The sequence below is a fragment of the Octodon degus genome, unplaced genomic scaffold (genome assembly GCF_000260255.1).
Source record: "Octodon degus isolate 3935 unplaced genomic scaffold, OctDeg1.0 scaffold00239, whole genome shotgun sequence".
NCBI classification, from domain to species: Eukaryota; Metazoa; Chordata; class Mammalia; order Rodentia; family Octodontidae; genus Octodon; species Octodon degus.
In genome coordinates this window covers 162,831-181,791 of record NW_004524815.1, presented here as the reverse complement: position 1 = coordinate 181,791, position 18,961 = coordinate 162,831, and the positions used below count along the sequence as shown (strand labels likewise).

General features: G+C 37.0%; 2 protein-coding genes across 2 annotated transcripts; both read right to left on the bottom strand.

Moving 5' to 3' along the window:
* Positions 1-4,986: 4,986 nt before the first annotated feature.
* On the bottom strand, positions 4,987-5,928 carry LOC101573177 (olfactory receptor 8K3-like). The gene has a single exon (XM_004645795.1). It carries the CDS (start codon positions 5,926-5,928, stop codon positions 4,987-4,989), a length of 942 nt encoding a protein of 313 aa, XP_004645852.1.
* A 5,530-nt stretch (positions 5,929-11,458) lies between these two features.
* Positions 11,459-12,424, bottom strand: LOC101572779 (olfactory receptor 8K3-like). The gene has a single exon (XM_004645794.2). It carries the CDS (start codon positions 12,422-12,424, stop codon positions 11,459-11,461), a length of 966 nt encoding a protein of 321 aa, XP_004645851.2.
* Between the last annotated feature and the right edge of the window lie 6,537 nt (positions 12,425-18,961).

The following is an 18,961-nucleotide window of genomic DNA, read 5'->3' as shown; positions in this document are numbered from 1 at the left end:
AGGCAAGCTTAAGCGGCACTAGGATAGTGAATTGATTCCCAGTCCCACATGTAGTGCTAGCCCTGCCCCCGGGCGGATTGAGCCTGGCACACAAAATAAATAACAACAATAAAAAAAGCGGACCATCATTTTATGGGGCATGATTTTTACATGAAAAAATCTATTTAAATATAACTTAAATTTTATTTCACGTGTTTGTTTTCTGTGTGACATTTTTATTGAAATTTCAACCATTTCTTTTGCTAATTTTTATGTGCATTCTTGATAATTCTTTTCTTTTTCACATAGTGTGGTAATTATCCTTTCAAACTACATTTTGATAGCTTTTAGATTCCATAGTATACTCAAAACATTTTTTATTTGCAAATTCTTCAATTTAATAAATATATCATTAGCTGAGGTGATTATACTAATTCTGTTTCTCTAATCAGATTTTAAAGCACTGAAAATGTATTTTCTATTCAAAAAATTTGTATTCTCTATTCTTTCTATTCAGTGGATCCTAGCCCACATAAGTGAATGCTGTGTTGTTGAATAAGAATGGCAGACTATTTTGATAAAATAGTGCTGCAGAAACTTTCCTTGCAAATTCATCAGCTTCCACTCTCTCCTCCTCTGTCCTTGGCTAAAATCAAGGATTCTGACAGGTTCTGGCCTAATTCCCATCCGACCCCGGCCCCCATGTTAAGCTCTTGTCTACCAACAACACAAGTCGTGTCCCACCCTTTGCTTCCAACCTATCAAGACCAGCACAGCGCTTGGAAAGTTCACGCACGACTCACTCTGCTATGGTCTGCCTATTGCTAAGGCCTCCTTTTGGCCCTGGTTCCCTTAGTCAGCCACGTATGATGATGCTGGTTCTATTTCAGCTGTGTCTGCTGGAACAGGGAGGCTCCTGAGTCTATTCCCAGGAAGGCCTCCGGACAGGGCCTGTTGAGATCCCCAACTGCGCTGCAGTGAGTTTCAGGACAAAGTCGCATGCTAAGTAACCTCCCCTAGTCGAGTAAATGAAGTTCTACATTATGCTTTGTGCCCAAGTTTTGTGCATTGATAACTAAGGCAATCCTTGTCACCTTGCCAGGATGATGGCACTGTCCGCATGGCCCTTGCAGGTGCTTGTGCTAGAGGTAAAATCATGAGAATCTGTCCCCGAGGCCCAGTTCTCTGTGTGGTGTCTGGGCCGGTCTAGAATCCCTATCTGTAACACAGTTCTGGGCATGGTTGTGCCCCCATGGGGAAGGTAGGAGAGGTGGGAACAGTACCATGAGGCATGGGGCTGGGGCTAAGCTGGGCACATCTGAAGCTCAGATTAAGCTGGTCTTGGGCGAGAAGAAGAGAGAAGAAAGACAGAACATTACCAGTCTTATGAAGTTTAATTTTAATAAGAGTTTAGTCAGAGCTTTGTCACCGATGCATACTGTAATTTAATTTTTTTGTATCTATGGGCATGTTATATACTTGAATATGGCGTTGAATATGAAATCTACTGTAAATTTCTAGCTTAAGATTAACATACTAATGCTTCCACATATTATTAGTCCCAATTAGACTAGAACTTAACTGTCTTTGACATGTAGGTAGTGCTCACCAAAAGTTTTGAAAATATATTGTCTTAGTTGCATTCCCCTACTTGGGACAGTCTCAAACCTACAGCTTAAAGGAGGAAAAGGACTTTTTGTCTCATGTTTTCATCCAATAGTTTGCAGCTCTGAGGAAGAAAGGCAGGGTGAAAGGGGCTGCATAAGGAAAGGAGCTCATGGTGTGGTGGTCAGGATGCAGGGAAGCTAGGATCGAGAAAGTGAGACATGTGCTTCTGGGTCATGCTCCGCGAACCTTTCTCCAACAGACCCCACCTCTCAAACAGATGTCACCTGTAAGACTCTCACATTTCCATCACCTTTTAAATATCCCCTTCTACAGGAGGGGGACATCCCTGTGGAGGGACATCCAGATCAAATTATAAAATGTTTTTTTCTCTTTAAGTTTAGAAAGAATTTCTAGGATTTGATTACATTTTTTTACCTTACAATTTTTGTACAAATCAAGTTATCAAGATTGATTTTTATCAAGAGTTGGCTTTCTATGCTCTTGATTTTGAGTTCCTCATCATCATGACTTTTACTAGTATGATTCTTTTCTCTAGAAATAATATAAAATAATGCATTGTTGCTTAACATTCTACAGTGACCAAAAATTGCCCTTCATACAAACACTGTAAGGGTCTGTGGTACTATATTTTGCTTTATTTTGAAGTTCTTACATGACTATTAGAGAAAATATTGAGTGTTGCTTAGGGAAATTATTTTATCAAATATTACAAACAAGGACCACCAAGATATGTTAGTGGACTAAGCGACTGCTTAGGCAAACACAGCGACCTGGGTTCAATCCATGGCACAATATTCTATACTGGGTCAGCACCCAGGCATGTGAGCCAACCACAAAGACTGGGCATGGTGGCACATGCCTGTAATCCCAGCACTTTGGAGGCTGGAAACAGGAGGATCACTGCAAGTCCGAGCTATGTAGTGAGACCCTGTACTAAATACAAAAAGGAAAAATAATTGTAATTGTATAATATTCTTGGTTTTTAAAACTTTATATTCCCAAGGAAAAAATAAATCTTTCTGAAATGGTATATGAATATATGTAATAGTAAAATAGAGATTAATTACAAAATAAATGAAGTTTCTTATCAAATTATCTAAAGAGTAAAAAAAATATATTAAATATATAATCTTGCCTTATTTTATGCAGTTTCTTTATTTAAATTTGAATATGAGAAAATTTCATCTATATTTTAAAAGTTATAATTGTTAACTGATGTTAATTGGAGAATGCAAAATAATTTGAAAGTGTTTTAATTTTAACCATTCTATGGAAAGATCCATCCTCAATGCATTTTAACATTTTTTATTTTATCTAAATTCATTGTCTATTTATTTTCTTAGAAATTAATATTTCTTATGCACATGAACATGTTAGTAAATCATTAGTATATGAATTTATCATAAAAATCAAAAAATCGACTTTAAAACTATTTGATTATATCTGTCTTCATGTTATGATATACAAATAATTTCATTATTCCAATAAATGATCTTTTTCAAGTTCATGTGGTACAGAAGCACTTTCAGTAGCACATGAGTTACTAAACATGAAGATCAGTTTTGCATAAACATTTTTGTGCAAGTTAATGAAAGGTTAAAAGTTATGAAGCAGAAGCATGTTGATAACACATAAAAAGTACATTTCACACAAACTCTCAGAAGAAACACAGCTGAGTACAATTCATTGGATTATGCTTGCTTGATTCTTGAAATGGAATTATCAAATTGCTGAAAAGTATGGATCCTAATCAAAGACAGTACACTATTGTAAAAACCACGCATGAGCAAAAGTTAGATGTGAAGAAGAGTGTTGGTGATCCTCTTTGTTCTTCATTGTGCAGGAATCTTATGCAAAAATATGATACAAAGCACTACACCTTCTGGACAAGAGCTAGTCCTTTTCTCTGTGAATGTAGGGAAGAGCAACTGAGGAGGCAAAAGAGACTTTATTTCTTTTTAATTCCATTTTAAGGGAAGGTCACTTAAGTTCACTTAAACTGTGAATAAACTCACTCCCTCATCTGCTCTCATTCAGCTAACCACAAACTGACTTAGAGAAAAGCAGGTTCATAAAGTAGGAACAAATAAAGTAGGAACAACTTGGGGAATTGGGAAGCATTAAACCACAACGTCCCACGACAGGCAGATAGATGGTCAACAGAATCTGGGAAATGCAAACCTTGTGACGATTGTGTGAAAGCCTTGTAATATTCATGAAAATGAGGTAAAGATATGTTGTTACTATGGAAACCAGAAAAGCATATATGATGGAGGTAAAGGCCAAATGGGAGCCAGCATTTCTGTGAAGTTCTGACTCCTAGGTTTCAGGATGTCCATCTCGAACTCACCATAAAACTTCCTTGTTCATGTCCTCTCACCTCTTAGGGGGCTCATCTTCACTCCCTACCATCTGCCACTACATTACTACAAATCCAAACATTGGCAGTAAGGCATAAGGACCAACCTGGAAAGGAAAATACAAACTAACAATAACAACACTAAGCACAAAACATTGTGAACCTCTCTTGAAAGATTCAAAAAATATTTTCTTCCCTTTTTTGTTCACCATGCTCTGCTGTATTCCTCAGGCTGCCCTATGATTCCTAATCCTCCAAATTACTAATGCAATAGCAGGAATTTCAGATGTATCATGACCTCTAACTGTGAAATACACTTTATTGGGTATATGTACTCATTTGCATATACACTAAATTAGACAAAATTATATGCTGCAGGGAATCTAGTATTTGAGGGATCACCAAGTATATTGAGAAATAGACCCTGTATCTATCCTATAATTAGACATAATGCTAGTGTTGAGAATGAGAAAATGAAGATCCTGAGAACGAGCCAGGACCTTTTACTCCTTCATAAGACAGATTCATATAAACCATCATATTATATGCAGTTACCTGAGACAGTATAAAATTTGAATTGAAACACAACCCATAAAATAAGATGAAACAAATTTTGGGACCAAAAAAATCAAAAACACATCCATAAAGACAAACATAGACCATCTAACATATTTCTAGGGCTTAAAAATAGCAAAGACAATACTTAAATACTTGTATTATTCTTCCTTTTTCTCAGAGAGTGTAAAAGTCTACTCTGCGGTCCGGTCATCTATAGACCTATACTGTCCTAGAGAATTTTCTCAATTATTAGATTTAAGACTCATCCATCTACCTGTGTGGAGGGAATATCTTTTAGTGTTTAGTTTTGTACTAAAATTATTGAGATGTTTAACATATGAGCACAAAGAAGGCCAAACTGTAACTCCATATGAGCTCCATTGAGCTGATGACACTCGACAAGGAAACAGAGCAGGTCCCCATTGGGATCTTGTTTTAAGGACTTTAAGGGTGTGTATCCTTTAACAAAAGGCACTGGACAGCTTTTGCATTGTCTTTTGTATGGCATACTTTACATTTTTGTTCCTCAAACTGTAGATTAAAGGATTCAACATTGGAATGATCAAGGTATAAAATATGGAAGACATCTTATCAGTGTCTTTGGAGTGACTGTCCTTGGGCTGCACGTACATAAATATCAAAGTCCCATAGAACACGGTGACCATGGTCAGGTGGGACCCACAGGTGGAGAAAGCCTTGAGCCTGCCCTCTGCGGACTTCATCCTGAGAATGGACATGAGAATGAGCAGGTAGGACACGAGGACCACCAGAAGAGAGGAAATCAAATCAAAGGCTGCAAATATCATAATTATAAATTCGACATCCTGAGTTCCTGAGCAAAGCAACGCTATCAAGGGGATGCAATCACAGTAGAAATGATTGATGACATTATATCCACAGAAGGGTAAGGTAAAAATCTTTATAGAAACAAGAAGGGACACAAAGGTGCAGTAGAAATAGGGTATCACCACTAGCACCCAACATACTCTTGATGACATAATGACAGTGTAGAAGAGTGGCTTACAGATGGCCACGTAGCGGTCATAAGACATTGCAGACAGAATAAAAAGCTCACTACCAATAAAAACAAGAAAGAAAGCCAGCTGCATGGCACAGAAATGATAGGAGATTGTATTTCTATCTGATACAAAATTGACCAGCATTTTAGGTCCCACAGCTGTAGAATAGCCAAGATCAACGAGAGCCAGGTGCCTGAGGAAAAAGTACATGGGGGTTTGTAGCCGGGCGTCCAGCTGGGTGAGGACGATCATGCCCAGGTTGGCCACCAGCGAGGTCAGGTAGATGATGAGGAACAACACAAAGAGTGGAGCCTGCAGCTCCGGACGATCTGTGATGCCCAGCAGGATGAATTCAGTTACCTCCGTGAGGTTGTGATTTTCCATGTTTATTTATCAGAACATCTATTGTGGATAAAATAGATTTCAAATATTATCACCTCAGATACATTTATTATGCAAAGTTAATAAACCTAAGATACATTCAAACTTTTCATTTTGCAATATTTGAAAGTAAAATTTATTTTTACAAGTGAAAATACAAATAGATTGAAATAATTTTTAGAGTTACATCTGTGGTTTTTATCTAGGGTTATTTTACCCTCAAAGAACATTATTAAATATCTAGGGAAATTTTTGTAGTTAATACTGATATGAAGGCTAATCATTGTGGTCAGTGATTGAAACCTATGCAAGATGCTGATGTTCAGATCTAGTATTTAGCTTAGAATAAAAAAGTCTGGCCTAAAGCACCAGTAGTTCTGAGGTTGAGAAGTCATGATAGACTTAAAGATGTAGGAATTAGGTGATAGATGTTTTTCTATTTGAAGTTTAATTAATTAAAACTATCTAGTCCCATTTGTTAATTACATTTATCAATGAGACACTTTACAGATCTAAATCAACTGACATTTCATATTTACAGTATCTGAAAATGCATAGAACAACCTAAGTAAACAACAGTAATATAAAATTAATATAGTTGTATTTGATATGTCCAATATTGCTCAAAGGCTTGGTGTGTATGGAATACATATATGAATTCAGAAAGTATAGCACTTAGATAAAATTAAAAATCCATAACACAAAGCTACACCATATATGTGGTGTTATATATTGGCACAATGCTTTGCATGTAAGCAGTATTTCCAGAAGATTCGTAGAGCTAGCGGTTAAGTAAAATTCTTGTCAAAACTAGTAAGCTCCTAGCAGGGTTGTTTGGTAGCAAGAGGGACTTTGCAGTGTTTCAGTGTGGCAGGAATTTGAAAATGTTTGCACAGGCCATTTACTCATGTATTCTTCCTCTGTGTATTTTTAAGTAGTGATAGCCACATACTTGAAAGAGATTTTTCTTTACATGTGGGCAATGCATATTCTTCTGCAGTCTGAGCTCACTTCAGCATCTGGGCTAAACTGAGGAATCACAGAGGGAAAATCTGTAGGCCAGGAAACAAAGTGTAGCCCTATGTTTACCTCATCCCATTTCTGTTATGACTAAGGTTCCATGACCCTCATGCACTGATTTTGCATTTGTCATCTTGTTTGTAACTAGCATCATAACATTTCCTGGATTATCTTGATATAAATAGGCATTAAGTAGCCACCTTCTTCTCTTGAAATTTTCATTAAAATTTAAAAGATTTTATGTGCATGTAACAAATTGGACCCATGGTATCAGTGTGGAAGCCTGAGGTGCATGAGAAAATGTCAGCAGATTAACAGAAAAAGGCCATCAGCATTGTTTTGTACAATGAATGCTCTTAAGATTCCCTTTGGAGTAAGGAATAATGTAACTTGACTGGTTGATGATTTATTTTATAAAGCTATACATTGGATTGAAATTTTACTATATACAACATCATAGAGACAAAATAAAGAGACAAAATAAAAGACAGGAATGATGAGTATACAGAGTTTGGGATGGGTTTAGAAGCTTCTGTGTGATATACCACCATAGCGTCTCCTAAATATGACACATATTAATGTTAATGGATCAGCGTTATGTAAATAAACAAGCATAAATCAAATGATATCTATTTGAAGATGTCTATTAGCCCATAGAACATCTAAAGTAGAGTAAAAATGAATGGCATCTAAAGGTAAAATTGGGGCTGGGGAGATAGCTTAGTAGAATAAGCACTCATCTGGCAAGTGCAAGGGCCTGAATTCAATCCCTGGTTCCACCAAAATAAATAAATAAATAAATAAATAAATAAATAAATAAATAAATAAATAAATAAAATAAATGAATGTAAAATGATTCCTTTCATGTAAAACATTACTAGTAATTTGTCCTTGATAGAAAATGAAATTAATAAAAAAGAAAATGAAAATAATAGCACATTATACATCAAAAATTTTAGGCACAGCCATCTGGACTCAAGCTGCAAGCAAAAAAGCAACAGTGTCACACAAGTTTACAGTGTTCTATGGACAGCTGATTCTGTATGTTATTTTCTTAGAGAGGCAAAGATTTATTGATCTCACAGCCTGTGGTGGTTCCAGCCCAGAATTGGCTGCTCCCAAGCAGAGTGGAACGTGGTGGAGGGGCACCCACTCAGGGCAGTAAGAGACAGCATAAGCATTGAGGGGGATTTGTGTGTTTTTTACCCACACACAATTTTGTCCTATGGCAGTGTTGTGGTTCCTTGGTTTCCGGTTCTGCTCCTTGCAGAACACCTGTGGTCACTACAACCAAGTGCCCGAGTCTAATATCAAATGACTATTGTAATCTGTACATTCACTCTCAGCTGAAACTACACTGTGTCTTCTGGTTTGATCTGATTGCAATCATGTGATGCTTCTATAAGTCATGTTCAGGGTCGCCAAGCACCAGGATTCTGTAAATTGGAAAAAAACAGATACAGATGCTCGCTGTCTTGCGCTTTGGAGTTGGCTGAAAACATTATTCCTGATTTGCTAATATTTATGGAATATTTAAACTTGGTTCCTCTCTTGCTTTGAGGTAAAATGTTCCATAAAATGCAGAATAAAGCAAAAAGTGAAGAGCACTTTGCCATTACCATAAAACTGGACTCCTAATAGACCCTTGATACTGAATAATTTGCACATAGATACAGACAGACCTATTTATCTGTCCGTCTGTCTATCTATCTATCTCAATGTGAAGTGAAACTTTTGCATATGAAGATATGAACAATAAATGCCATTTTCCAATGATTTACATAAACTTAAACGCTAAAATAGTTTTGAGGGAGTCACACCAAAAGCCAAAGTCTGTTAAAATCTAGGGACTTGGAAGGTTACCCAAATAGAAGAGGAATTTCAGCAGTTTCGACCTCTGTTGTTAAAAACCAAACCAAACCAGACAACAACAAAACAAAACAAAAAAAATCTATACACTTTTATTTGGGCTTCCTCTCTACCTTTGGTATCCAATAGATATAAAATTCCATGAATTCAACGTTAATCTTTTGCACATGTACACCATGCATGTTTCAGTGATGCTCATAAGATCTCAGTAGAGCTGGAGATATGAAAATATTAGTTTGAAGACAGAAGCAGAGCAGGCCCTGTGGCCGTTCAGGAATTATGCAGTAGTAGAAAGCACAGCAAAGCAGTCAGTTTCACTCTTGACGTTAGATTGCAAACCAGAGCACACTGTGAACATGGCCGTGGAGGCTGCACAGATTCAGGCCCCAGGAACCCTTATGTCTTTATGTTTTAATTTTTTAATTCATTTTATCGAGAGATAAATAGCAATGACACAGTTTCAAAACTGATTATTCGGACAGTTTCAATAATTAACACATTTTTGAATATTGTTGCCTTATGTCTTTATTTACCTGCGATGGAAACTCTTTCTTGGTTCCTCCATGAATTTCTGATCATCTCATCTTTGAAGCTGATTTACAAGGGTTTTTTTTTTTATTGTTTTCTCCACTTTCTCTGAGGAGATGCCAAACAATTTGTTGGTTATTCCCAAAGTGACTTAAAGATTCCTGAAATGCTTGGCTGGTGTCCACTAATTGTCAGAGACAATTCCTCCGCAACTTTGAATGTATTTATTCATTGTGGGACCCAGGAAACGGTCTTTTGAGGTTTTACCCAAAACCCTTGTATTATACAAAATAAATGAGTTCTACAGAGCAACACTAAGAGTGCTAATCTAACAGCAAATATTTATTATATTTATTAATAAAGAAAACGCATAACCCAGAGTCACAAAACATCATAAAAGAGAGAAGAGAGTTGAAAATGTTCTTACGACTCCAAGAAGCAGGAAGAGTCATCTTTACAAGGTGACCTTTGTGTGAAATACCCAGAAGAGAAAAATGCATGGAGACCAGAAGCCGAGTGCAGGGACTGAAGACACTTGGCCATGGGGTGGAGTTACATTGGGAACAACTGGAACTCGGTAGCAATGGAAACCTGCATAGCATTCATGTGCAAACTTGAATGCAATTATTCTTATCTAGTTTCTCCTATTCTAAATTTTATTTAAATTGGTGAAAGACTGCTTAAAATATTACGTTCTGTTGATGCCAGTTATCTTAGGAATCATATCATTTATTTTTCAGGTCAGATGTTTCAAACTATACATACAAGAGGAAAAATTAAAAAACTGAATGCAACATACAAATTGTAAAATGCATACTCATTTCTAAAACTCAAATAAGTATGCTGTATAACTCTAGCTAAGCACATCTAATTGTCCTCATAGCCTTCATCAGAGATCTTTTGATGTTCTGAAAACATTTACTTTAGAAAGTATATTAGGGTACATTAAGTCAAATTTTCTTTTCTCAAATTGAAATATTATATACTTCACTATAAAAGATATAATTGCTAAGGGTAGTTTTGTATAAATTAAATGTTATTTAAAATATATTAATTTATATATTTTGATATTAACTAACAAATTTAATTAACATTTCAATGGCCATTGCAGAATGCATTTTGTAGGGAATTGTAATATTATTTTGAATAAAGAAACAAATAAATTAAACTGTGCTGTATATTTTCATCAAAATGAATGAAATAATATCGACTGCCTATATTCAATAGTGTTGTTTATTACCATGTGACAATTTTCACAGGGTTTTATACTTCAAATAATTATTTTACTTAAATCTTAATGTGCGCTCTGTGTCCTCACTCATGAACATATGTGCACGGAATTAAAATCAGATGCTGCACTGGACACATGGTTTGCTGAATAGCATATTTTGGCTCTATTGCATTAACACATTATCACAGGATCATAAATGAGTAATGAAACATGGTAAGATTACATTAGGGTATGTATGTAGAACACTTCAGTATGTTCATAGGCTACATCCATGTAGCAGTCATTCTGCTAAAAACATCCTCTTGAAAATGCAATCACGTTTCAGTTTAACTCAACCACACCACAGAATAGAAAGCCTAACAAAGTGACATTCGCACATGCACACAAAAAAGAAGCACAGACACAAAATCACACACTTGGCCTCAGGAAAGTTTATTGTAATGATGAAAATACACACAAAAAATTGCACAATGAGAGACAGAGGGAAGATGAATATAAGTTCAATTAGAAACAACTCAAAACTTGTCTCCAAATTAATTAATTAACTAATTAATCAAAGCCTGTATGCTAGCATGGAGTTCACTGTGAAAGCCATAGTATCAATGCCCAGAACCTCCAACAACAAAAAGACGTCCAACACTTCTTCTGTGTCCAATACTCTTTTCACTCTCATGCAGCACATCAACTTACTGATAGACATTGTTGTCACTAGAAAAGTTCAATGAATACTACATTACAATCCATCTCTTTCTCAAGGATGCACACACTTTTAATGTTTTGCTCAGAGATATGTGTACAATATTTTGAAGTTTAAGAAGTACCAGAGTCCAAACTTTGAAAGTACATGGAGCCCATCTGTGGAGGGGAAAAATGTTATTGTATAACTTATATTGCACTTGGCTTTACAGAAAAATATTTATACATCATTTTCCATGTCCTATGAAGAGCATATTTTACATCTTTGTTTCTCAAGCTGTAAATCAATGGATTCAGCATGGGGATGACCATGGTATAAAATATGGAAGCCACTTTGTCAGTGTCAAAGGAGTGACTGGACTTGGGCTGCACGTACATAAATATCAGAGTCCCATAGAACACAGTGACCACAGTCAGGTGGGACCCACAGGTGGAGAAAGCCTTGCGCCTGCCTTCTGCAGACTTCATCCTGAGAATAGCCTGGAAGATGTGCAGGTAGGACACGAGGACCACCAGAAGAGAGGAAATCAAGTTAAAAGCAGCGAGGATCAGAATTATCACCTCAATTTCAAGAGTATCTGAGCAGAGCAATGACAACAGGGGGAGACTGTCACAGTAGAAATGACTAATGACATTGTGTCCACAAAAGGATAAGATGAAAATCTTTATGGTGACCAGAAGAGACACAAATGTGCAGTAGAGATATGGGATTGCCACTAGCACCCAACACACTCTTGGGGACATGATGACAGTGTAGAGGAGAGGGTTACAGATGGCCACATAGTGGTCATAGGACATCGCAGAAAGGATGAAAAGCTCACTAATAATGAATACAAGAAAGAAAGCCAGCTGTGTGGCACAGAAGTGGTAGGAGATTGTATTTTTTTGCTCAACAAAATTGACCAGCATTTTGGGCCCCACAGCTGTAGAATAGCCAAGGTCAGTGAGAGCCAGGTGTCGGAGGAAAAAGTACATGGGTGTTTGCAGCCTCGAATCCACCTGGGTTAGGACGATCATGCCCAGGTTGCCCACCAGCGAGGTCAGGTAGATGATGAGGAACAGCACAAATAATGGAGCCTGCAGCTCAGGACGGTCTGTGATGCCCAGCAGGATGAATTCAGTCACCACCGTGAGGTTGTGCTCCTCCATCTGCATTAGCTAGAAAACATGCTCTAGATAGACATAGTAGAAAATGTATTGTATTTGCTATATTTACCCATGGGAGGTTAACTATGAAAGCTAGTGTGCAGAAGGGGTAGCTTCATATTCAAGTGAAAATTTTATATTAATACGCCATTCCCAGGTGATAACACGAAAGGAAGACAGAGCTTGACTATCTTTCTCAAGAAAGCTGATTTTATTCACAGAAGAACACTTTCCGTATCTAGAGATGGCTTGGTGTCCCCAGGGGTGGGTGACTTTCACCAGGCTTCTAAAGGGAGCTTAAAGTGCAATGCATGGTGTGCATTGACTACAGGACCCAAAGATTTACCGAAGGTATAGTACTGATGTCGACGGGAAAAACCTGAAACAATAGATGAGCAGGGAGTCAGGGATTGAGACTCCGGTCAACAGGAGAAATGATGAAGCTTAAGTATTGTGAAAACTTTGCGTGATGCAAAAGGCCTAAGGATTGTAGTGGTCTTAAATGTTGACTTTCACTTATACACTCATAATCACATTCTGGTACTTATTCATTACATGTGATGAAGTGGGATAATACATACACCAGTGAGACAGCAAAAGCTTCTATCAACAAATTCCAAGAATGGAAACATTACTTACATTGCCCAAGCTACTATTTCAGAGCCTAGTGCTTTAGAATATCTGTACTTATAGGTAATATAAAAAAAGTCATCAACACATATCATACATGAATGAACAAAACGCTATAACGATCACAGTGAAAATGGCTTATCTATGAAAAATAACTGCCTGAAGAATATGTATGTTTGCATATTTAATCAATGTTGTACCTTAAATTGGTGCACAAAAAGCTTTCTATGTCAAGTATTTTGAATGCTCAACAGGAAAATGCTCTTAAAGGGTTGCTGAGAAGGGTTATTGTTTCTGTAAAACATTCAAGAGTCTCCAGGGACCTGAAAGTAGTTCTCTGTGAAGATGTACATGTTTTTCCTGTGCTTTATTTTTTGTTCTTTTAATGGTAAGAGGGCCTTAGCTCAAAGACATTTTCTTTGCCTATGCACACACATTCCTCTGCAAAGAGGCTTTGCTTCTTCAGTGTAAAGCATTGAGCTGATGAAGGACCAATGGAGCAGAATACACAATACATGCTACATATTCCAGTCCTGATCCCACCACAACTAACTGCTCCTATTCACTGAGCACCATTGAATGAAAAGTTGCTTTGAACTGATTATTATTATTATCTTTCTGATATATATATATATATATATATATATATATATAGTATGTTGTAGTGCATTTCTAATTGATGGTCAACTTATTACATCCAGGAGAATTAAGCTAGCATGAAGCTAGGTGCAGGAGGCCCACCTGAAGATTGTTGCCCGCACCATAAAGGCAGAGCAGGAGGAGCTGCTGGAATGCTGTTAGGGATGGTTTGTTTGGAGAAGCTGTTGTAGCTGTTGGAAGGTGCTAGTTCCCTTGGGCTGTTCTGCTGGAGGACCTTGCCATGCTGGCTTTCCTGGCGAACTTTGAAGAAGCCTGGGTCCTCATCTTGAGCATCACTTCCTGCCTCTGGAGCAGAAGTTGGTATGCTGCTCAGCCTCATGGAGCAGCTTGTGGCATTGGCTTTCCTGTTGGGAACTTGGTTGTCCTCATCGCTGGAGAATTTTGGGACCTCACTGTAGGTGAGGATGGCAGCAGTAATTTTAGGAGAACTCTGGTGCGTACGCTGAACATTGCTTCCTGGCTCCCGTTCAGACCCCTCAGCCTGCTAGCACAGATCTTTCATCCCACTGACATCAACTTTCTAGCTTCCACCACTGAACTTGAGCCTTTTCAGCACAGATCCATGAAGCAGACCTGCATGAGACTTTGTCAGGAGCTCTAGGCCTCCAGCAGGACTGGTGGGAGGCAGTTATGAGGTCTAGGTTTTCATCTGGACTCACGCAGGATATTAGGATCTAGGCTCTAAGCTGGAGTCTTTAGTGTTTATGTGTGTGGACAAATTGTCTACACTTCCTGTCTTTGATTCTTGGGTAATTCGTCACGAAATATGATTATAAAATGTGTCCTGTATATTGTTCCCCTTGCGAGAACCCCAAAGAACCCCAGTCCATAACATTATATATATATATATTCATATTATCTATGATTTAGAAATTGTCTTTGTATGAAAAATTATACCTAAAAATATGTATGCTTTTATATCTATACATATCTACATATTACTCTCACTATAAATTTAATGAAGGTATACATTGCATAAAACAGTTTCTTATGGTACATAATATTATACGGGCCCTAAACACACTAATCATTAGATCTATTTAGATGACTGGAACTGATCTGAAATTATTCTACAGGGACCGGGGAGACAGCTCAGTAGAATAAGCTCTTGCCTGGAAAGTGCGAAGGCCTGAGTTCAACCCCCAGTTCCACATAAAAAAAGAAAAAAAAAATCATTCTACACATCAAATTCAGAAGAAGAAAATGTACTGTCACATAGCACATAGAAATGTGCAGTAAAAACGAAATGCGTCCACATATATCTAAGGCCAAGAGATTTCAAAACATGACAGAAACATATTGATAGTATGTAAGATCATTATTATTATAAAATTGTGTACCAATGTTTCTTTAAATATGTGCACAAAAAGAAAAGTAATACTTTAAATTTAAAATTGTAGTATCAGTCATCTGTAAATCAGGTGTACAGAAATGAGATTACATAAAATTAAATGTGCATCTGAGTCAGTATCAATTCCTTTATTTTATGTAGAATGGCATTTATACTATAACAGCTCCCTGACAGACTACATTATCTTACGTCCTTACCATTCATAATTTAGATTTACAGAAAAAAATTGCTAGTGGCAGATTCATAAGAACACTTATAATAAAACCACTAAGAGAAAAATCATACTTTTGTGTGACTCAATATTTAATCATGGAAGGTTAAGAAGGGAAATAAATTAAAAGGCAATTACTGACTTTTCTATAAGGAAAGATGAAAAACATTTTCTTCCCCTCCTCTGGAATTCTATGGAATAGGCAAATTGATTTTTATTGATATTATCCTTATTGAATATTTGACTTTTATTTGCTAAATGTATTCAAGTCTCTTTGAGAAATGGAAAATATTTAACATTACCATATGTAAACTTAAATTCCCCTAAACCTCCCCTCATTTTTTTCACTTTTTGATGTGAAGGGCAAACTCTTCCAAGATTCAATCATGCTTGTATATTTGTTTACCTAAAATTTGATTGAAATTTATTTCTGTGAGATTTCCCCTACATACCTAGAATAAATAAGTGTTTGAGGGAGGTCAGAATGAGATATTGAATCCATGGAAGTTCAAATTCTGCTTTTGAGAAAAATTCTATAGCCCCTTACTTACGCTTCATTTCATTTCAGTTGTTGCCCCCTTTAGGCAGGGCAGTGTGCAAATGCGTATGACTATGTGTACATACTCATAATGTAGAAAATGAAATGTTTTATAAGCACACGTAATGTGTGTTGTTGATTATTATACTCTCAAAATATTCGGAAATATTTAAAATCATTATGAAACAAAGAGGGCTCCAGCTGCTTCTCAGGAATGGATAGGGTGGGAGAACACACACGGGCACACTGAGCCACACAGGGCCACCTACCTGCGTTGGTGAAGCCTTAGTGAACTGTGACCGTGTGCATGGCCACTGGTTATGTATGGCAATGCCCGCAGCCTTCTGACTACATTCACCTATAATTAAAACTCGCTCCTGGTTTTCCCATGTGTTTTTAACAATGCGTATACAAGACATTTTATGGATTATTTGTAACTTTTTGAGAATGTCCCTGAGGAGAAGCCAAGCAAGTGGTTGATTATCTCTAAATCAACCTAGAATTTAGTGAAATGCCTGGAGGTGGTCCAGTATTTATCAGGGACAGTGTGGATACAATGTGAGTACATTTATTAATTGACAGAATGACCAACAACCTAATTTCTGTATTTTATTTAAAAAGAATTATCACTAGAGTTTTTTTTTTAAAATTAGAAAGTGCTTCCTGGCAAGAGCAAGGGACTGAGTTCAATCCCTGGTTCTGCCAAAAAATAAATACATAAATTAATTAATTAAAAAATAAAATTTTCATATTTAAGGTACTAAAATTCAAAGTAGCCAAGATGTGAAAAATGTGGATTATTCATGAAATGCAGTATCAACTAGCTTTAAATATGAAACCGTCTCCATGGGATGCCATAGATGAGTCTGAGCAGCATTGGGCTAAATAACACTGCCCCATCACAGAGGGGAAGATACTGAGAACATCTCCAATGTCACAAAATGGTAATATAACTGGAGAAAGTCAGACAGGAGGGTGCTAGATACCAAAGCTGGGATGTGGGAAGAGTGAGGAGTTCTTCGTAAACAGTCATGAGGGGGCTGGGGAGATAGCTCAATAGAATAAGCTCCTGCCTGGTAAGTGCAAGGTCCTGAGTTCAATCCCTGGTATCAAAAAAAGAAAAAAACAAAAACAAACAAACAAACAAAAAAAACAGTCATGAGGACCTTGTTACGACACATGAGAAGAGTCCAGGAATATGCCTTACTGCATTGCGTGTATAACTAAAGTAATTCACTGACTTACCAACAATCAAGTTGCAAATCTTCACAGATGCAAAAGGGTATTGTATTAAAAACATTCCTGCATTGGAAAACCTAAGGATGTTGGCCACCTACCTACTTCACTGTTTTAGGATAACTGTAGAAGACAATTTGTTGACAATGTTTGTATGTATGTGATGTGTGTGTCACAAGAGTGTGTTTATGTTTTACTATATTTGTGTCAAATCTGTATAAGACTTACTACGTAGGACATACAAATATACCAGGCTTAAGAACATCCTCCTTGAAAGGGAATTCATTTATAAGTCAAGAACTTTCTGTCCTGTGTTGCACATTTGTAATTAAAGATATAGAGCTATTGTTAAGTAAAAGAAAGCATTTTTTAAAAAAAAAACATGCTACACCAGATATGAACATGAAAAATAATTTTTTATGTTCAAAGCATCCTAGAAACAAATGTCACCTTAAATCTGATAGTTTAAGAAATACCCAAACTTTTACAAAAAATACATAGAGATGGAGCACAGAGGATGAAGCAAGCAAGGAGAGAACGTACTGCTGAGGCTTTGTACTGATAGAAATGCTTTAGTGGTAGAGAAATTTGTATCTTGCAAATACCACAGATCTGCTAGCTGCATCAAAGCAGGGAAAGTAGTAAATGTTATGGAACATGCATTTAACTTAATAAATTGCATGGTTGTTTCTAGAAATGAGGATCACCTTCACAATGTTTTGAGTATGTGTACTTAATTTTTGAGAAACTCTGACTAATAGGAGGTCGTTCTAAGTATGCTGACTGCACCGAAGGAGAGGCTGAAGGCATTTATTCTGTAGTAAGGGCATGCAGGATGGTATCATCACAGGCCGTAACGACGATGGCACGTGGACTCTGCGAGCCGCACCGGTGGACACAACTGCATTTACCGTGACTGCACGGAGATCGCGTTCCAACACAGCCAAGAACATGTATTCTGTTCTGTCTGATAGTAAAGCCAGAACTGGGCTGGGAAGATAGCTTGGTGGTCTAAGTGCTTGCCTGGCAAGTGCAACAACCAGAGCTTGCCTGAGTCTTGGTGCTGGGGAGGCTGAGAGAGGAGGACACTAGGCGTCCAAGCTGTGTAGAGAGACCTTGTATCAAATGAAATATGGAATCCATGCTTTGCACATTGAAGATATAAAGTGACACATTTTTGACATGGTCTTCAGTAACATATTTGATGTTATCAGGAATATCAGGCATCTACTAAGAAAAAACAAAAAATACACTCACATGAAAGTGTATTGTGCGGGTTGGAATTCCCAAAGACTGTAATCAGGCCTCAATTCCCATGACAGCACAAGCATCAATTGCTCATAAATGGAAAGAGCAAAATGTGCACCTCAAGATTCTCTATGTATCCCTCAATACAAATAGAGTAACAGTACAAATGGATTAACAAGCCATACATTGTAATTACAATAATTTCGTAACATTCCTTTCCTATAATTGAAATATAATGAACCAAACAGTTGACCTTGTCAATTTCTTTTTTACTCTCTGTTGTTAGATTCAGAACTGCATACTTTGAATCATCTTCACTTGCAGGAGGAGGAACATATACATGCAACTAGAGAATCCTTTGGGCGTATTAAATTGTAAATTCAATATTTTTTTCCATTTTTTTTTTTTTGTTTTTTAGACATGGTACATACTTACGATGTAGAACTCTGAGTTAATAAGAGTTTGAGAAATATATATGAGTAACACAGGGCATAGGTATTAATAACTATGTTAATACTTGGTGTTTATTAAATAAAACACTTAGTAGAACAATGGAAGAAATAATTTTCTTTGCAGTTTGTGCTATATCTTCTAACACACTGTTAAAATGACCTGAAATTTTGCTTTTCCTGGGGAACAGAGAATTCAGGTTTGGGTACCAGTGACGGGCAC